The sequence below is a fragment of the Athene cunicularia genome (genome assembly GCF_003259725.1).
Source record: "Athene cunicularia isolate RWA chromosome 8 unlocalized genomic scaffold, athCun1 chr8_part1, whole genome shotgun sequence".
In the NCBI taxonomy this organism is placed as follows: domain Eukaryota; kingdom Metazoa; phylum Chordata; class Aves; order Strigiformes; family Strigidae; genus Athene; species Athene cunicularia.
The window spans coordinates 11,546,556-11,566,503 of NW_020799109.1; the positions used below are offsets into that span (position 1 = coordinate 11,546,556).

General features: G+C 46.9%; 1 protein-coding gene across 1 annotated transcript in view; it reads left to right on the top strand.

Moving 5' to 3' along the window:
* Window positions 1–19,948, top strand: part of ERI3 (ERI1 exoribonuclease family member 3) — a 124,091-nt gene that overhangs the window by 42,189 nt on the left and 61,954 nt on the right. The window contains exon 5 of the mRNA XM_026853750.1: window positions 2,332–2,404. Coding sequence (XP_026709551.1) covers window positions 2,332–2,404 — 73 coding nt within the window. The remainder of the gene's footprint in view (window positions 1–2,331; window positions 2,405–19,948) is intronic.

The window sequence follows — 19,948 nt, forward strand, 5'->3', positions numbered from 1 at the left end:
CGCTAACTGAAGCTAGGCTGAGACCTGTATTAATGGAAACCTCTTGGGCTGGGAGGGAAAACTCAGCTTTTAGTAACATACCTTTTGCTAACTACTGTCATCATCTCTAGCTAAATGTGCACAGTCTAAAAGAAGTTGAGCTGTTCACACATCTGTATTTAGATCAGTCATTTGTTTTAGATGATTCCTTTTCTTGTGATTTCTTCTTTGATTTGGGTACTACTAGAAAGCAGCTTTCCTGGAGAAAGCACTTTCTTAGCATGCTGGTTGGGGCTGGTGGGGTCTGTTCAACTGTGGGGTGTCATGGATATATGTGTAATGGCTGTAAAATGCATGGACCAGGCTGCTATTTCTGTGATGGCTATGCAATTGCAAGGAGTGACTCCAGGTGATTTATTTCAGCAGGATGGTTCTAGCATCAGATGAGCCATGCCCAGAGATGAGACTGTACTGTCAAGTCACATTGCTTAGCCTGCAACTTGCCATAGCCTTGCTGCTTGCAAGCTTGTTCTTTTCACAGACTTCCTGCTTTCAAAAAGATTCATCTGGATCTCCTTATTCAGATGTGTTTGTATGACTTAAATTATTGTCCCTGAATGATGACAGTGTGCATCTTTTCAGGACCAGGCATTTGGTTTTGGCACAGGGAGTCTATTCCTTAGCCTAAGCAGGGGTCACGAAGCCTATACACTGGTGGGGCCCAGTGTGTTCTGGCTCCATTGGCTATACATTCCCGGGAGACTTGCTTGGATATGTTTGCCAGTTTCCTTCCTTTTCTTCTCATAGAAAGGGAGGCAGCGCCAAGACCAAACCACTCTGGCAATGCAACTACGCTGAGTCTCGTGTTATCTGCAAGTGCATTATCTGTATCTTTTCTTCACCTCCTTACTTGGGAAACTGCTTGTAGATCTGAAGAGATGCTGCCCTTTCATCAGAGGGTTTGCAGCTGGCCTGAGTGCTCAGGTACTGTGTGGGATGCTGATGATGCACTCTGGCTCAAGGTGATGTACCTAGCTTGTACCCACATCTGATCAGAGCTTGTTCCTGAATTTCAGCCTTGAGTCTGAAGTCCAGTCTGGATTATTCACTCTTTCCTCTGTGGAGAGTGGGAGAAGGCTTTGCCCTGGACATGGTCTGTGCTGGGATGTTTGAGCAGCTGATGCTGGCACTCGCAGCTCTTCCCTCCTTCTCTGCAACCTCCTCCGACAGCCCCCAAGTGCCCGAGGAAGTTGTGAGATTCCCCACCCCCCTCTATTTGCAAAAGCGGATTTCTGGGGTTGTGGCTTTTAACATGCACAAACGGCTCTAATTTAGTCATTTATTTAGTTGACATATTTATTTGGGATGTTCCTTTGCTTCAGTTAAAGATCCTGTGACCAGTGCCCCAGGCGTGCTCAGCAGTACGTGAATGAACAAGATCCATCAATTACTCTTGATCAGATCAAACCGGCCGGGGAAAACTCACATAACTCATCTCCCTGCACAGGCTCAGCTGGAGCTGCACGGCTTTGCAACTTAGCCTTCCCCATCTGAGGGGCGCATTGTAGCTCCCCTGCAAACACTGAGGTTGGCACAGTGCGGGAGAAACAGTTTTCCAGATCCTGAAGTCTTGCTGTCACTTCAGACAATCCACCTCCCTCACTGGTGCTGTTTTGTTTTGTGAGCAGCTCACTGTAGGAAGGGAGAGGTTAAATACTCGCAGCTCTTGGTTGCTGATGCTTAAACCCCTAGTGAGACAGTACGCAGCACCTTGCATCTTCAGAGTTGTGACTGCTCTCTTCTTCCAAGCACCTGCTTAGCCCTAAAACGTTGGTCATGCAGCATTACTACCTAAAAAATGAGTGCACTGGCGTCTCTTTCCCTCCCTCGTGTCTCTGTGTTTTAACTGTTAAGGCCAAATGGAGAAGCACCAGGGCATGACAGGTGAATTGTCGGTCCTTCTGTCTGCCCTGTAAGCCTCTAGCTGAGCAGGATGGTTTTGCAGGGATTTGTGATGAGTTCACTTAGCTAAGGACAGCCTGGATGCTCCAGTCATGTTTGTGTGTTAGGCACTGTGGTAGAAGAGCTGCATGCTGCACTTGCATACAGCTCCCATTCAAAATACTCAGTCTGAAAGCTGTCAGCAGCCTGGATGTGGCTGGATGTATATGTCTTCAGCCAAGCTGTGCTCTCATGAGATTTTTTTGCCAAGAGCTACGGTCCTTCTGATGTGCAGCATGTTACAGCAGGCTTGAGGGTCTCTTCCATCTCAACAAAATGCACTTAAGAAAACAGAGTTTGTGTTGTCAGGACACTGATTGAATCAAACCTGCTCTCTCTTCTCTCTTACAGGTTACCAGGACAATGCCAGTACTTAGGGCTGCCGGTTGCTGATTACTTCAAACAGTGGATTAATCTGAAAAAGGTACTTTTGTGCAAACTGCCATGGTCCCCGTCTCCCTCCCCCCTCCCCTTGTCCTTCTCCTTTCCTCTTTAAGGAGGTGTCTAATAACTGCTGCTGTTTTGCATTGAAATGAGTTATTTTCTCAGAAGCTGGGCTGAGCGAGTCCTCCGGCTCCCTATTGTATCTCCTCTAATAGAGTCTTACTGTACTTGATGGGATGTGTTCTGCAGCTGGGGAGAATCCCATTGTGGCAGGCACAGTGCGGTGTCTCCATATAATAGTGGGACACTGTGAGACCCCTCTTCAACTAAGGTTTTGTTGCCCCAGTGTTGCTGACTCTGTTTTATTTTGCAGCCATGTGAGGCTCCTAGGAACTCAGTTTCCTTCAGATCAAATTCTGCTTGATAAACGTGGAAATATTCCCAAATAAAAATCAGTATTTCTCTTTGTGCTGTGGGGAAGGGGAGCTGTCTCAGAAGCACATCCACCAGAGAAACCAGTGGTCACTTTGCAAAGCAAATACTTTGGACTTTACTGTCTGGTGCCTTGTGTTGCTCCACGCCTTCTCTGGGTGGTTAAAGAGCAGCTTGCTGTGCCTCCATCTGCACAGAAAAATGTGGTGATGCTATAAGCCACAAATCAAAGTGGGAAGAAAAGAACAAGTGTGATTACAAGCAGTGGCAAGGGGAGGGGGGAGGCTGGGGTCTGTGCCCAAGAGAAACTGGGATGGCCCTCCCAGTTAAACCTTTGGATGAGTAAGATTCCCTTCCCCCATCCAATTTAATGTTTTCTTTGGGTTTCTGCGCCTTTTCCTGGTAATTAGGGGTCTCAGTAAGTGGAATTTGCTTGTAAACAGCTCGTCGTACTTCTGGGCTTTTCTTTTGTTCTTTTATTTATTTATTGTTTTAAATGGAAGCATGAGTGACAGGCTGAGCGGCCGCAGAAGGACAATTTGCATGATCTGTTCCGTCAAATAGGGTAGAACATGAACTTAACAAGGGATGCTGGCAGCACATTCCCGGCTGAACTTGTCAAAGGGTCTTGTATTTCCCTGCTGTCAGAGCAAATCTTTTGGCTGATTGCTGGTCCTTGGTAAATGAAATCTGAAAGCACACTGGGGCATTCTGCAGTTCAGTGACCATTAATGATCGCCATTTGAAGTTCACTAAACTTCCGGTGAATGGATAGCAGCTATATAACCAGCAGGTTGATGGCTGCAGAATAATAATATTTAAAAAAAAAAAAATATCCCTGTGTTCCATGATGTTGGCTAAGTAGGTTGATCCAGTCGTGCTCTTCCTCTGGGCCTCAGGATGACTGATTTATGGCTCTTTCCCATAGTTCGAGGCTCCTGGATTTAGCATGTTAGGAGCTGGGATTCATCGTAATGTAGACATCCAGGCAAGTGGCTGTTCAAGATGGACGTTCATGTATTGGGCTTCAGTAAATACTTTGGTACTAAGTGGAGGGCTGGTGAGCGTCCATAAAGTACCAAGCACAGGGCTAAAAGCAGGAGGAGGTGGAGGCAGAGGAAAGCGCTCCCCTGCCAGCAATCTGGAGGGGTCGCAGGCTGAGTGTGTAGGATGGGGGCATGTGAGTTGGAGCCTGTGTCTTCTCCCTTTCTGCAGATGTATTATTCAGAAAGTAAAACTCCCATGTCCTTCAGATCATGCAAGGAGGGGACATGTGTGAGAAATGTTCATCTTTGTTCAATCCCTCTAATCCCTTAAAAATCTAAACTTTTTCTGACTCTTTAATATCTGATGCCCTGTGACACAGGGTGGTTCCAGGGTCCTTGTGCCTCTTTGGGAAATGACCCAGGTTGAAGAGGAGAGCAGGGACCTCTCCTGTCCTGTGGCTAATGAGCTGCCTCCCCTGGGGCTTGCTGTTACCCCCGGGTGAGGATCTTTCTGTGCCATTCACTGCCCTGCTCTCTGGGAGTGCTTGTAGGGGAACTACCTGTGTGTTTTTACAAGAGGATTTCTAGCCTAGATAACTAATTTTGGCCAAGCAGTGTGACCCAATGGGACCCCAGTCTCTTTTGAGGGAGCTCCCACTGTGAGACAAGTGAGGTTGGACCAGTATCTAGCCCCTCTTCTCTTCCCTGCATGGCTCAGGTGGCCCCTTTTCCCTTCCCTCTGTCACATTACTGACTTAGAAATACCTCCTAGGCTGAGTCTGCCTCTGACCTGATCCATGAAGTGAAGGTGTTGGGGAGAGGATGATGTGAAACTGCTTATTTGTAGGTCATGGATAATGCAAATGTGGATGTTTCAGATGTTGAGAAAACAGTTCATGTGAGTGTAAATTACATTTGTGACAGAGAGCTGTTTCCTACAGGATGGCACCACCTGCATCTGATGCCTGTCCTTTGGGTCTCTGCTTGTGAGCAGTAATACCAAGAGGACCCTACTGAGTTTGGGAATTGCTTCTGCAAATTCAAGGCAATGCAAAAGAGTGGGATTACATACAGAAAGGTGTGTGCATGAGGCAGACGCATTTGTATACCTTTGTGTAGGTAGCAACAAAGTATGTTCCAGATTCCCTCTGCCCGTGCACACATGGCTTCAGCTCCTCTTTGTCTCCATTCGGTATCATCTAAAGAAATGGTCCTTGTCTGTGCTGCCTCTGCCAAAGCACGGCATGCTCCAGAGCTCAGAAGTCCCTCTTTCCGAGGTGGTGAGACAGTCTTTCCCAGGGTTCATTCTCCAGTAAACTTCTTCCCTTGTCACTTCTGTGCTGCAGGAGCAATTGAGGTAAGCACCCTGTGCCTCCATGCCTCTTTCAGAGTATGCAAGACTTGCCTCTTGGGCAAGCTGAAGATGGGAATCAGCTCCCCACTAGTTGCCATGCTTGTGTTGCCCCAGGATGCCTTTTTGGATTGATCTGGCCATGGAGGTGGTGGTGAGCTCCACACCTGACTGCTGCAATAGTGGCCACAGTGTCTTGGGATCTGTGAAAAAACCTGTGGAGGACAAAAGGAGAAAAGCTGCCTGTGCACTTGACCACATTTGCTGAAGTTTTACCTTGCCCTATCCCCCCCCTATCCCAGTCTGCTAATGCATCCCTTCCGTCAAGCCTGATCGGTGTTTGCTGACATTTTTAATGTCACTGAGCGATCTTGTATCTCTGGTGAACTGCCAGTGTAAAGCTGACTTGGGGCAGAGAGTTTATCATGTTCTTCACTTTGATTAGCTCAGCCTTGTGGGAGGGCAGCAGAAAGCAGAGGAGGGTTTCTCTGAATGCTGCAACATTTCAGATATCCCCCTAAACCATCTCAATAGAGAGGCACCATTCCACCTGCCAGTTCTCCTTATGTGCTTGTCATGTCGATCCACAGAGGCCCCATGGGTTAGAACTAAGGTGCAGAACCTGGGCTACCTCACTGGAGCTGGATGCTCAGGATGTAAACAGGAGAGAGTGCTTCATGTCAGGAGCAAGGGGCACCAGTGGAGAAATATGTGCAGAAAGCAGGAGACTGTGAGTCCAGATTTATGTGAAAAGGAAAGCTGCTACAGCTAACAAGCTACAACCAAGCTGCTGTCCCAAGAGTATCCTCAGGTAGTCTGGATAAATTCATTAGTGCTTATTCTAACACAAGGATCAGCTCTCATTCATGCGCCCTTTGCTCTTTCGGGAGCCTCTGTGGTTTATTGTTCCAGGTCCCGCTTGAGTTAGCAGCGTGGTTGGTCCGTGATGGATCCTCACCCTGCGGGGATGGAGCCAGTGCTGTGTTAGGCTGAGGGCACAGTGCCTGCAATTGCAGGACGGCTGGGAGCCGGGGAATGGGAAACCCAGCAGGCAGCAGGAGTGCCAGCACCGCCAGGTTGGGGAGCACGTCACGGAGGGGAGAGTGTTTTGATGGAGGGAGGAGGTGGAAGAAGGGCAGTGAAGCTAGATTTTCTTACAGTTAGCTTGTGCAAGATCCTCTCTGTGTCTGTCATAACTATCATAGTTTAACCCCAGCAACTAAGCACCATGCAGCTGCTTGCTCACTCCCCCCTGCCCAGTAGGACGGGGGAGAGAATCAAAATAAAAGTAGTAAAACTCATGGGTTGAGATAAAGACAGTTTAATAGGACAGAAAAGGAAAAAAATAATAATGATAATAAAAATAATAAAATTACAATAATAATAAAAGAATTAGAATATACAAAAGAAGTGTTGCACAATGCAGTTGCTCACCGCTTGATGACTGATACCTGGTCAGTCCCCAGACAGCAATCTGCCACTCCTGGCCAACTCCCCCCAGTTTTTATATGGGGCATGACATCATATGGTATGGAATATTCCTGTGGCCAGTTTGGGTCAGCTGTCCTGGCTGTGTCCCCTCCCAGCTTCTTGGTCATGAGAAGCTGAAAAATCTTAACTTGGTATAAACACTACCGATCAACAACTAAAAATATCTGTGTATTATCCACATTATTCTTATAGTAAATTCAAAACACAATGCTGTACCAGCTACTAGGAAGAAAATTAACCCTTTTCCATCTGAAACCAGTACAGGGCCAGAGGCCAGTAGCCGATGCTTGCAGGTGTAACAAGGAGAGCATGGTTCAAGTCAGCTTTCTCTGATTTCCATCAATTGTCTCTTCAAGGCTGTGAGCTGACAGCTGCCCCTGGACTGCTGTGTTTAGCACCCACTGTTTTTACCATGCCTGTCCACCAGGAACTGTACGCCCTTTTATGAATCTGCTCATGCTTTTGGTTTCTACAGCATCCTGCAGCAATGAGTTTTGCTATTTAATTATGCATTAATTATACTCTGTTTATTCATACGTTGTGTGAAGGTGCAGGAACTTTTGTTTCTTTTAAACCTACTGTCAGAATTCTTGGACCTAGGTCTTGTATTGTGTGAAAGAGAAAATGTTTCCAGTCTTTCTCTCTTGTGTTATTCTTGACTTGAGACCTCTGCCATACTTTTGCTTAGTTGTCTCTCTGCCAGTGCAGCATAACTTGTTGGAGGGCTGGCACAAAGGCACTTGGAGCCTCTGTGACTCTAGAACTGGGTTGTGGAAGCTATTTTTAGCACTGTAGACACTATCCTGATCTTCCATTTCTTCTCTGGATATTATGCAGTTACAAGGTAACGGAGGAGTGGTTTATGTAACCACTAAGGGTTTGCTTTATTCCTTGTTTTTCAAATGATACCTTTTTAAAAGAAAAACAAAACCAAAAACAAAACACAAGCAAACAAACAAACAGACAAAAAAAAAAACCCAAAACAATCTTCATACCCAGCACAGAGCTGCCCCTTTCTCAGGACAGCTATCCTAGCATGTTTGACTGTCTTTGATTTCTGTTCAAAGAGGGCAGCATGTCTTTAGATAAAATAACAGTGGTTGCTTTACAAGTGACAGAAAACTGGTCCTACTTTGACATCCTCCTGAAGTCCAGGAGAGTTTTTATGAAAGGCAAGAGCTGAATGATGTGTGTGGATAAATGCAGCACCTCTTCCCTGGACATCATGAGAATTGATGGAGCCTTGGGGAGCACAGTGTGACCATGCTGGAGGTGCCGTGGCTGTGTGCAGAGCTGGCCTTTTCCAGGCCCAGCCTTTATTGATGTGTAGATACTTGTAGTTGAAAGCAAACTGTTAATACACATTCACAAATGCTTTAAGGTCACCTACTCACATTGTGAAATCTGACAGAGGAAGCATGTAATAGGATGTTTTTGTTAATATTTGGCAACTAGAAATAAACACGTCCTAAACAAACAGAGATTTGTTAACAGCTTTTTGTCTCTCCTCTGAATTAACAATTCCTTCTTCCTTTGGGGTGGGAGGAGGAGCTCTGAGTGCTTCTGAGGCACTTGGTGCTGAAGTATCTTTGGTCTAAGAACACTGAAATGGGTGCAACTGAAAAATGGTTTAATTGTTTGCCCATATGCCTGGAAGTTGCTTTCATGAGGTTTAACTTAAGGATTTGTGCTGATTGTTATCAATTGCCTGTTTATTGGATTAGTGCTTATAGGGAATATGAAATACCAGTAAGGTTAGAAATGATGGAGGAGGACTTGTCAGGCAGAGGAGTGCTTCATGACCAAAGTATCAAGCATGTGAGTAGATGTTGCCACTTAACTGCAAGAGCTGCTCATATGCCCACGATGCTCTATGCTCAGCTGTTTTGCAGCATGGGTGGGTGCTCTGAGACCCTGGTCACACCTTCCTTCAGTGGGAGCTGTGTTTTCTATGGCTCCTTGTCCCTGGCTGCAGAGGTCTTGGCTGTGGAAAGTCTCTCTCAGAAGGCAGAAATGGAAGAGGTGGTGAAAGGAAACAGAAGAAAGTGTGACTCCAGGGCTGAGGGTAGCAAGAGTGTCTTTTCCATGGAGATTAGGAAAGAAAAGTGCCTGTTCAGTGGCATTGGTTCATAGTTGGAAGGAAATGAAAGAATTGCAAATTGCAAAATGACCATGTTTAATAAATATTTTGCTCTGTATTTACAGAAAGGCAAAGGATGCTGTATCGCTGAGCAAGAGGTTTGCTGTTACAACACAATTTTGTGATAAAGTTAAGTGGTAGCTTTCAGTTGGCATTTTGCATATCTGGTTTACAGGAGTTTTAAAGAGCTGGCTGAGAAGCCCTGGACTGTTAATAAGTCTTTGAACATGGGGGAAGTTCTAGAGGACTGGAAGAAAGCTAATGTTGTACCAGTAATTTAGAAGGGCAAATGGGATGACCGATGAAGTAATTATAGCCCTATCAGCTTGACATTAATTCTGGGCAAAGTAATGAAAAGCCAGATATCATAGTTGATTAATAAAGAATGAAAAGAGGGTAATATAATGCCAATCAATGTGGATTTATGGAAACTAGATCTTTTTCAAACTAACTTGATATTTTTTTTATGAGACTACATGTTTGGTTGATAAAGGTAACCATGTCAGTGTAATATACTTCTGGAAGGCATTTGACTTGGTACCTTATGACATTTTGATTAAGAAACAAGAGTGATACAAAATCAACATGGCACACATTACATTGATTAAGAACGAGCAAACTGACAGCTCCTAGCATTTAATTGTAAATGGGTAATCATCATGGAGTGCATGTCTTCCTAGTGGGGTCCCACAGGGATCTATTTCTCAGACCTCTTGTATTTAACACTTTTATCAATGCCCTGAAAGAAAACATGAAAATAATTTTCGATAAAGTGTGCAGATACTGCATCCAGGAGGCAGCTGCTGTTGGATTTATAAACAGGCAATGGTGAGTAGGAACAGAGGGGCTGGATCATTTCTTTCTTTGGGACTGGTTTGGCCGGTATGGGATACTGGGTCCCATCTCAGCATCAGAAAGGATTCTGGAAACTTGAAGACTGGATGAGAACTGCAAGACCCATGGAAACACTCACCATGCTGCAAAGCTCCTGGGAGCCATTTACGGTACTGGAGAGGAGGGTAAGGGAGACTTGGCTGTAGTTCCTAAGAATCTAAAGGAAGAGCTCAAAGAGAGGGTCCTCCAGTCTAACAGACAAAAGCATAAGCAGTTGTAGTGCCTGGAAGCCAAAGCAAGGTAATTCAGGTGCAGATTTCTACAGGGAGGGTAATTAACCATTGGAACAACTTACCGAGGGCTCTGGTGATTCTCCAGCTCAGGAGTGGAGGTTTTTTCCTAAAAACATCAGCTCTGGTTCAAACAGGAATTAATTTGGGGCAGCCTTGTGGCCTATGCAGGTCAGGACAGCCAATCGTGGCGGTTTCTCCTGCCGTGATAATCTTCAACTGTCCGTCTCGGTGGAGCTCTGGCTGCTCCGTTTCCTTGCCGTGAGAGCACCCTCGAAGGCTCCTGACTTGAGGGACTGTGGGTGACACAGACACCACAAGGCTGGGGACGGAGGTAACAGCATTCCAGGGAGCGTGATGCTGCCAGCACGGGCAGGAGAGCCCTCCTGCTCCAAGGGCTGGAGGTGGCAGCTGTCCACGACTTCTCCTTTAAATCTGTCGTGCAGCTGTCTGAACTCTGAAATTTCTTTCACTCTCTCCCTCGCCTTGTTAACATGTGTTGCCTTTGGGGTAATCAGGGAAAAAATATTATGTCCTTTTACAATTACCGGGTTTTGGAATATTAAAATGTCTCTCTGCATCGGCAGTGTTATTTTGATTGGTATTCTAACCTTTGACTAGCCCATAAAGCGAGCCGCTCTTCAAGCCAATATTGCAGGACTGAAATTTAATTCCGAAATGATTCCAGATAATAGGGAGACAGATAATATATGCATGAAGGATATTATGTTTGGACTAAATGCAGCAGGGCCAGGGCTTGGGAGTTGAATAATAGCCCAGAGTGAGTTATAATCTGTGGGACAGAAATACCTTACTGTCAGAGCCAGGAGAGGAACTCTTAAATCAAAGAGAGGGAGTCGAGGATAGTCATCTCAAAGGGAAAGGGCATCCAGGAGAGGCCTTAAAGGAGCAGCCCTCTGTCCCACTGCAGAGGGACCTGTCCTCCCTTTCTTATTTAGCAAGAAGTGCTGAGTAAAAACACATTTCCATTTCCAAGGAAAACCAACAAGCCGGGGGTTGTGGTGGGAAGAGAGGTGAGAGCCTGCAATTTCTTGGCAGTCTTTTCTCTTTCCTCTTTCTGGACTCTTTAGAAGGGGATACAGGATGAGTTGATGCATCAAACTTCTTTGTTTCCCTAGAAGCTCTAACCAGATGGACCAAGGAGTTGTTGATGTGTTGGGTTTGCAATACGTGCTAAGGTAGGGTGCTCACATTACACAGAGTAACTTATCAGGGTTGATTTTTGGTATCCAATTTCATGTAAAATGAAGGAAGCAAAGGCATGGTATGTAGGCTCTGCCCTACACCTCCTCAGCTCAGGAGTCACTGGCAGGCAGTGTTGTCTCCCTCCCTCAGAGCTGCTGCCCAGGCTGGTGCCTGGCAACACAGAATAGGAGCATCTTGTGTGACAGGTGCAAATTCAGTTTTAAATACTGGAGGCTTTCTGCACCAGGGAAGGAAACTTGGGGTTTTTGCTATTTGCTCCTCTGTATGTGGCAGTTTGTGCTTTGCCAGCAGCTTCGGAGCATGGTGGGGCAGTCAGAAGGGTATTTTTTGCTGTGCTCAGCCCTATAACTTTAACCTTCTGGGCAAGGCGTTGGAAGCTTTTCTGTAGCTAGACTTCGCAGAACATTGCGGAATGCCATGCCGGCAGCTGTCCTGGGAGGAGGGGAGCTGAGCAAGCGGAGATGGAGAATGATCTCTGCTGCTGGGGTGACACAAACCCATATCGATATAACAGGCTTTGGCTCAGTGGCATGGTCTTATAGTTTCAAAGTAATGATCCCAGCCTCGCATTTCATTTCCTTTTCTTGCAGTCTCAGGAGCTGGTCTTGCTACAGCTGAGAGAAGCTCTAGATGCAGCCTGGAGGCTTCACTGGTTTTGGATGACTTGAGTGGTAACATAAATGCCCTTCCCAGGAGGGCAGAAAAAAGCAGTGTCCATCTTTGCCTAAATCAGATAGTTTTGTGTGTTTCCTTCTCCTTTGGTCTTTTAGTATTTGTTTTATTGCATCCTAAACACACAGGAGCAATTTTCTATGGAGCATGTGTCTGTACAAACTTCTGGGAGCAGACGTGAAAGACGTGATCTGCAGAGGGTTAATGTAAGTTCTTGGTCTTGGTTCATGAGAAAGTAGCTAAGTTTCCTGGCTTGCAAAATAGCGGATTAATTTAGTAGTTCCTTCTGGACATAAAAATCCACAACTGTGGGAAAGATCACCCTTCTTGCTGCCAAACTCATGCCAAGCAGAAGGTTGTGGGCTGAGCATAGGCTACCAGTTCTCTCGCTGCTGTTTAGGCTCTGCTGGGTGGGTAAACACAATCTCTGACAAGATCCTGTTACATGGAAGCCATTCAGAGATATTCCCATGCAAAGGGAACATTTCAGTATGTTGGTCCTATTAACAAGAAGCTGCTTCTTTCCCATAGCTATCCTGTGTGCACTTTACTATGTGTTCATCTCACGGCATCTCAAACACCAATTAGCTTCTTTAACATCAGTGCTTCTCCTACACTCTCTTTTGCTAATCCATATTAAAATTGCTCTAAGTGCATGTTAAAATCTCACCTCTTTTCCTAAGGAATGTGTTTTGGAGTCTACTTTTAGTCTTTGGGGCAAACTGGATTTGCATACTGCACTCAGGGAGGATCTGACACAGGTGGAGAAAGCCCAGAAGAAGAATCTGAGAGCTGGAAGAAGTGACCTCCAGGGGAAGATTGAGGCATCTGGGATTTTCAGCTTAGAAGACTAATCAGGAGTCATTTTTGTAGGAATTCATATTCTCAGAGGAAGGGAGAAGTTTATTCTGGGTGGCTGTGGTGGACAGCTCTTAGCCATGTCCTTACCTGCTGCAAGGAGACAGGTAAACAGTCTCTGTGGGTGAGGACAGGGATGCGGGACCTTTAGCTCTTCAGAGTTTAGAAAAGTATGGTGGGGATGGTTTGGGTGGAGATGGTCCTGCCTTGAAGCAAACAGTGTAGTTCATCACTTCTTCCCTCCTACCCTGTTTGCTGTGACACTTGCTGCTCTCTTGCATTTGGACACGGGCTTTATGCTTTCCTCGGGACACATTGCTGAAACTCAGAGTATATGAGCAGGGAAAGAAGAGATGGTTGCCTTGGGTGCCACGTATTGTCTCCAGTCCTTCCCTGATGCTGTATGCTCTGATCAGGATGTTTGTACTGGGAAAAGCCGAAGGCAGCCTTTATATTTGGCAGTGCATTCAAGCTGCAGCAAGGACTAGGGCTTCCTGGTGCCACATGTGGCGATAGAGAGGGCTCTTGGATAAGGCAGGGAGGTGGTGATTCAAGAGAAACTGAGGAACGCAATTACCTTTCTTGGCCCCATTCAGCCTTCAGGTACTGGACAAATCAGAGAATAGATTTCGATGCTTTTGTGCTTTATTTTAACCAGTGCAAAAGCTTTGTCTTCTAGATGAAACTTTAAGCAGTGGTTTGCTGAGTGCACTGCAATGGTTGCTTTACTGAAAGTATCTCTGTCTATAGAAATGGTTGGAGGTTGTTTGGCACTTGTGGTTCTTCTACACGCACATTGCCGTAGCCTGCAGGCGAAAGACGGAGAGGCAGCTGCTCAGATCTTGTGTGCTGCTCTTCCTGCTGAGTGCCATATTGCATGGCTGCACCTCGCTGTGCCTGCGCTCCCCTTGCTGGGGGATTTGAACATCTGTCCCCTGCACCAAGCAGCCTCCTGGTTCCCATCTGGCTGTGTGTACACTGCTGCTGAGGTTAAACATACTGCTCAGACCTTTACACTGTTGAGTCTGATTGAGGAAGGAGCTGTGCTGGCTCTCCTGGTCCTGCCTGTTTATGGGGCAGTGTGCTGTAGGTACCAAAGACAAAGTTTTGGAAAGAGCATTCAAAATCAGGCAAAATAAGCCACAGTGAAATATAAGCAACTTGTGCTTTCTGCAGTATCAAGGTTATGCAGGCTGAAGTGGCCTGATTGGTCTCTGTGGTGGGGTTTGGACAGGCAGTTGCTGCAGGGCTGGTAATGGTGTGACTGGGACCTGGCAGCTGGATGCTTGCTGTAGCTGGGGGGTAACAGTGTGTACAGTGTGACTGCAGCATGGCTGATGTGCCACATGTTTAAATGCAGACTTGCCCTGTAACATGCCCGTGGCATGGCAGCCCAGGAACAAACCAGGGAAACCATAAGGATGGTCAGAATTAGACCCTCAGTCTCCCAACGGGTGGGTGTCTGACACGGGTCTGGTGCTGGGGGCCTCTAATCTCCAAACTGCTTATGCGAAGGTGTGGGGCAGCCTGTGTTTTCCCATGTCACATGTACTGAGGGCAGCCTGAGAGGCTGGAGCCTTCTTCGTGCCCTGGTATTGTGAGAGGCAAGCCTGACCCTGGACCTGACACAGCTCCCTGCAGTCAATACCAGAGCAAGGCAAGAGGAGAAGGGATTAGAGACAGAGCATGTTTTACAATAATCCTGCAACGTGTGCTGCATTCCAGGCTGGGAAGAGCTGGAAGGCGAAGGTGCAATGCGTGAAAGATGGCCTTTGCCAGAGTCCCGTGAGTCAGGTGAGAGGCAGAGCATCCCTGCATCCCAGCCCTTCAGCTGAGCTTCATGTGGGTACCAGCATAGCTGTCTATCTTCTGGGAAAGGAGTTGTGTCCTCTTTTCTCTGCATTTATAAGACAGGAGCTTCATGTAGGAGCATGAAAATGGACCTGGGTATTTTTCCAGGGAGGGATGAGGGGTTGATCGGATTTTCTAGCCTTGAGGATTAAAACATTAACTGTTTTAATGTTTAATTAACTGTAGGACAATGGTTTAGTCTCCATTGTCCTACCAAACCATCATGGCTACAAGAGAGAGAGCCTGCCACCTTCACCAGCAGCAGCAGGATGGTTTATGGTAGATATCAGCTTTCCTGTAAGTGCTGGGTGTGTTGCACTATCCTGCTGAAAGGGATGGGACTTTGATGTCTTGTCTGGGAAAATGTAGGATTGCAGCCTTTGCCCTGTTGAACAGAGGCTTTTGCTTCTCATGGACTCAATGTAAAGCAGCAAGAACTGCTGCGATGGGAGATACAGTAGTGGAATTTGTATATTAATAACTTGCAGTGCTTCTGCTCATTAAACTAATTAATTAATTAAATCCCTCAGAACCCCAAGGCTACTAAGCAGGTTGATTTCAGAGTTGGGATTAAAAGTCTCCTGCTGCCCTTCCCCCATGCTGGCACAGCACTTCTGGCTCCATCCTAGCTTTTGCTCTGCACTTGCAGGTTTTCTTGCTTGAGCTCTTTGCCTGCAGTCCATGGATTGGATCCATCACAGTGGCTTGCTAAGAGCTGGCTGGAAAGTCTGCAGATATGCTCTGCTTTTGTTAGGAAACAGCCCATCTTTTGCCCTTGTCTAGGCATAAGGCCCGCTGGGGCAGGAGGCTCTGGTCACTCTGAAGCATGAGCCCAGCCAGGGGCTGTCTCACAGTGGCTGGTTTTCCCAGTTGCCTGGGCACTGTCTCCTACAGACCGGGACCATCTTCTCTTTGGGTGCTTTGACATGAATGTTGCTGCTATGGGACATCAAAGCTCCTGAGCAAACAGCCCCCCTTAAGTCATGGTCTGGACTGCCGCACTGCAGCCTTCCCTGGCTTGCTCAGTACCTGTCCAGTTCTCAGCAGTGCACTTCTGGGTGACAGTAGATGTGGAGGCAAGATGTTTATATTTGCTGGCAGCATGCATCTTCCCTTCCTCGTGTCAAATCTCATGTTGGAAAAGCTCATAATTATGTTGTTTGATGTTTTCTTGGGCATCCTATCCACAGATGAGTATGCAGGTCTCACTCATGGCTGATGGATCAGCTCCACCTCCCTCACCTTTCTTTGAGCCAAGATACTCCAGCATTTCTGCATTGCACTCAATATACCTTAAAGCCAACAACTTCCATTAAGCTGCATAGGATGGAGTATAGCTGACCTGGTCTCTCTCCTGTGTGCAGTGGTCGGCATCCTCAGTGGGTTTCAGTGCCACAGAGATGAAACCTCAGTGCACCGTTCTGCCAGCTCTGCTCCTGCATGCATCCTGCAGATGCATTTTTAAACAAACTCTGGATATTTAGTGTATGGTCTTGTGCCAACTTCAGGAAAGCCTGTTTTCTGTGCTCTCCCGGTGTTGTAACCTCTGTCAGCCTGGCTCTGATTGATGCTATTAATATTTTAGAGATTATTTAGGATCTCCGCCTTGGCTGTGCTCCTTTCTCAGGGAGGAGCTGCCCTGCCTGGATGCCTGCAGCTGCCAGAGGAGTGCACTTGCTGCCTGCTGGTGTGTTCTGGATGAGGCTGGTCTGCAGGTTAGCAGGGCCACCAGGACTAATGGGAACACAAAGTCTTCAAAGAACTAATTGCTAGCTGCCAGCAGGTCCAAGCTGGCCCTTTCCGTAGGTGAGGGTCTTTCAACCTCCCTGGGATGTTCTCTTCTGTCCTTGCCTTTGGCAAAGGGGCCAACTTCCCTCTGGATCTTGTCCCAGTGACTGCACTTGTCCAAGGTCCTTGCTGTGGAAGGGTGTCACCATACCTCTACTCAGCCCTTCCAGTTCCTGGAGCTGGCCTCAGCAGAGCTGCCAAACCCAAGAGAGCTCTTCATCTCTCCTGTATTTTGGGTCTCCCTTTGCCATTGCACCATGGATGATTTGGCCACATGGAGTTGGTTCTGCTGCAGCCTTGTCTGTGGGGCCAGCCTTGAAGCTCTAGTTGCAGAGTTCACACATGCCCTTGTGGCTCCCAGGTCTGTCCCTCTTGTCAATCAGGAGGTGACTGACATCCTTTGTCAGTGCTCTGCAGTGCACCATCTCCAGCTGCCTTTCAGGAGCTGCACATGGACTCATCCTACACCTCCCTGCCTTGTGCTCTGCCCTCAATCTGCTCTAAACAACGGAGCTGCATGGCCATTCCTCTCTGTGCAGGAGAGCTCTGGTGATGCTCTGCTTGCTCAGCCTTCCCCATGGGGCTGGGCTAAATCCAGTTGTGGGAATGGGGCTGACGTGCTGCAGGGACGGGGGCTTTGGCAGATCCAGGAGACAGTGAAACCGTGTGACTGAATCCCAGACTGTGTTTGCTCTGCCTAATTATCAAAAGTATGAGTTTGTTCTGCTAGGTGCACATTATGCCTTTATTGTGGTGTAATTATGCCAGCTGCCTATGTTTAGTGTCATAAAAAGGAATAAAATGCCCATTACCCGCCTAAAGAATTCTTCTTGTGGGTTTTTTTTATTTTTATTGCTCTGGAGTACACAGTGGGGATATCTTTGATCGGCAATTCTCCATATAAAATAGCTAGTGAAATACTGTGCCTTTCGGAGAGCTCCTCCAGCCAGCAGCCTGCGAAGGCAGCTGGCCCACCAGCCTCACCTGGCGCTGCCTCTGCTGCTTACTGCCAGCCCGATCTGGTGGTCAAGATGGTGAAGCCACCACACTGCCACCACACTGCTTTCCCCTGAGGGAGCTCAGCTGCTTTCTGGCACCATTTCCCTGCTGTTATCCGGGTCCCAAAGCTCACTCCTGCCGACATAGCGCCTGAGAGGTGTGGAGTGCTTTCCAAGTGTGGGAGAAGATGCAGCCTCCCTACTGCTGGAGCTGTTTACAAAGACACAGTGGTGCCTGGGTCTGGCTGAGTTGTGTTTTGGACAGAATGATGTATCAAGGAGTTCTGTGCTCTGGGGAAGCCCATAACGTAGTCAAGGGAGTAGCACAGAGCAGTGGGTGGGTGGGAGTCATGCTCCTTCGCCCTGCCTCATCTGGAGTGCCAAAAACACAAGCCAAGGGGTGTGAACCTGCCAACGGCCTGGTGGTGTTTTGCAAGAGCAGAGATGCCTCATCCCCCAGCCAACCCACAGCCCCTGCAATTGGGTTTCAGCTGCTTTGGGGTTTCTTGTGGTGTCTAAATATCTGGGGCCGTGTTTCTGTGGTGGTGAGAGATGCCTCAGAGGAGCTGCGTCCTCCAAGAGCTGAGGTTCTGTGCAAACATCAATTACTGAAACATACTCCTGCCAGGGAAGAGCGGCAAAGAAAGGCTTGCTTTGTGTGTGTAAATGCTAGGGGCATTTTGGTGATATTAAATAATTTCTGATGGAAAAAAATACTGCAAACCCCAAATCCAAACCCCACATCTTTAGAGGTTGTTAAAAGCTGCCTCTCTGCCTTTCCTTCTTCTAACAGTTTCAGTCTCTAATTGGAAACGGACTTTATTAGCCTCATTAGGAGCAGTTAGTGCTGGCTATAGATAGCTCTTAAATATATGGTTTCAGTGGATGGTAAATCTGTTGTTTTAGTTGGCTTATTTTTCAACTCAGTGATATTTTCAGCAGGTCCCTGGTCCCCCTAGCCCAGCTGTGCCACAGATACCTCGCACAACGTCCCTTTTAATTCCCTTCACTTATTTTTTACGTCAGGTGTTCCTTGAAGTGGCCTTCACAGCTCTCCACCCTTTCAGCCGACAACTACGTCAGGGGAAGATGGACTTGCACCTCCCTGCAGCTTCATTGCATATGCACACGCCGTCTGCCCCGGCGGCACGATTGCCTTGGTGAAGAATCCAAGGGGCTGCTGATAGCAATCATTGATTAAGAGGGTAATTGTCCTGAAAATTCAGATTGATCAAAAGGCAGAAATGATAACTTGTGTAACTGTGTTTAAAACCACGTCCTGTCAATAGGGGAGACTGAGACGTGGCGAGCAGAAAGCAGGGAGAATTGGATGTGCGAGCGGGTGAGTGTGCCTGTGGTTCGGGGAGGAGGGGGAGCCATTCTTCCTTGGGGTCCATAGCAGGATGTTTCTTGTCACTGACGCTGGGCTATTGGAGATTCAATCACTTTTATCTTCCCCTCTCTCTCAATCCAAATGCCTTTTCATATTAGAAAATTAGAATCAGCTCTGCTCATGCAAGATTTATTAGCTCTGCTGAGCAATACCACAGAAGAGTAAATGATGTCGCATTTTAGGGGCTTTTTACACATTATGACCAAACTTGCAACTTCTTAAGTATTCTTCCATGGAGCCACTGCAGGGTGTGAAAGAGATAGGGAGACAAACTTCTCTCTGGAAATAGTTCTGCACCAGTCCGGATGTCTCTTCTTTATTATCAGGATGATTGGATTTGGTTGCTAATACAGCTCTTTTCTTTGGACTCAGTTTCTGCGCTTATTGCTCTGGAAATCAAACTCTAAGAATTGAGCCTGTTTATGACATTTTTTTTCTTGGTTCCCTTTGTAGAAACACTTTTTTGGTGCTAAAATTTATGTCTTTGGAGCTCTGCTGCTAGCTGGCACTCATTTACATCTGAAGAAGACAAATCGTGTTTCCTGCTCAAATTTTTTTCCCTTGTGTTTTGCACCGAGTGGCTGCTTTTTTAAATGCCTTCTGACCTTGTGTCATACACAGCTCATGTTTTGCGTAGCAACGGTCCTTTGGTCTTCAGTCAGTAGATGCTAAAGTTCTTGAAAGATATGAATGAGTTTAGGCTCATGACACTCAGTAGATATTATTGTGGGGATACTGAGGCACAGTGGCGTTGGAAGATTTTCCTGTGAATCAATATCAGAGATTGAAACAGAAATTAGGTCTCATCTCTCCTGCACCTGGACTTCAGCCACAAGGCTTGTTTGTGAGGCTTTTCACTTTCAAATTGCTTTGCAGGCATTAAATCCATGCAGCGTCCTCGTGGGCTGGCTGCACAGGAGGGTCATTCAGCCGCAAGAGTCAGAACGACCGGCTGTTGGGAGCCTCTGCCTGAGGTGCCATTCAGTTTTTCTCCCCATCTCAAAAATAAAAGCGTTTGAGATTTGCAGTTTTTCACTGATGATATACAGATCTCTAGTGCTGCAGCACTCCACCCCTCTCACAGTGGGCATTGTGTCTCACACCAAAATGAACATTAAACAACAGAAGCCGGAATCAAGCTGTGGGAAGGGAATAGTCCGTTCATAGCTTCATCTGCTGTCATCGTCATGCGGTGGAGCCCAGTGCCTGCAGCTGAGCTTGTGCCAATCTTTTGTCTATTTGGGTCTGACTTTTCCTTGACATGGCCGAGCTG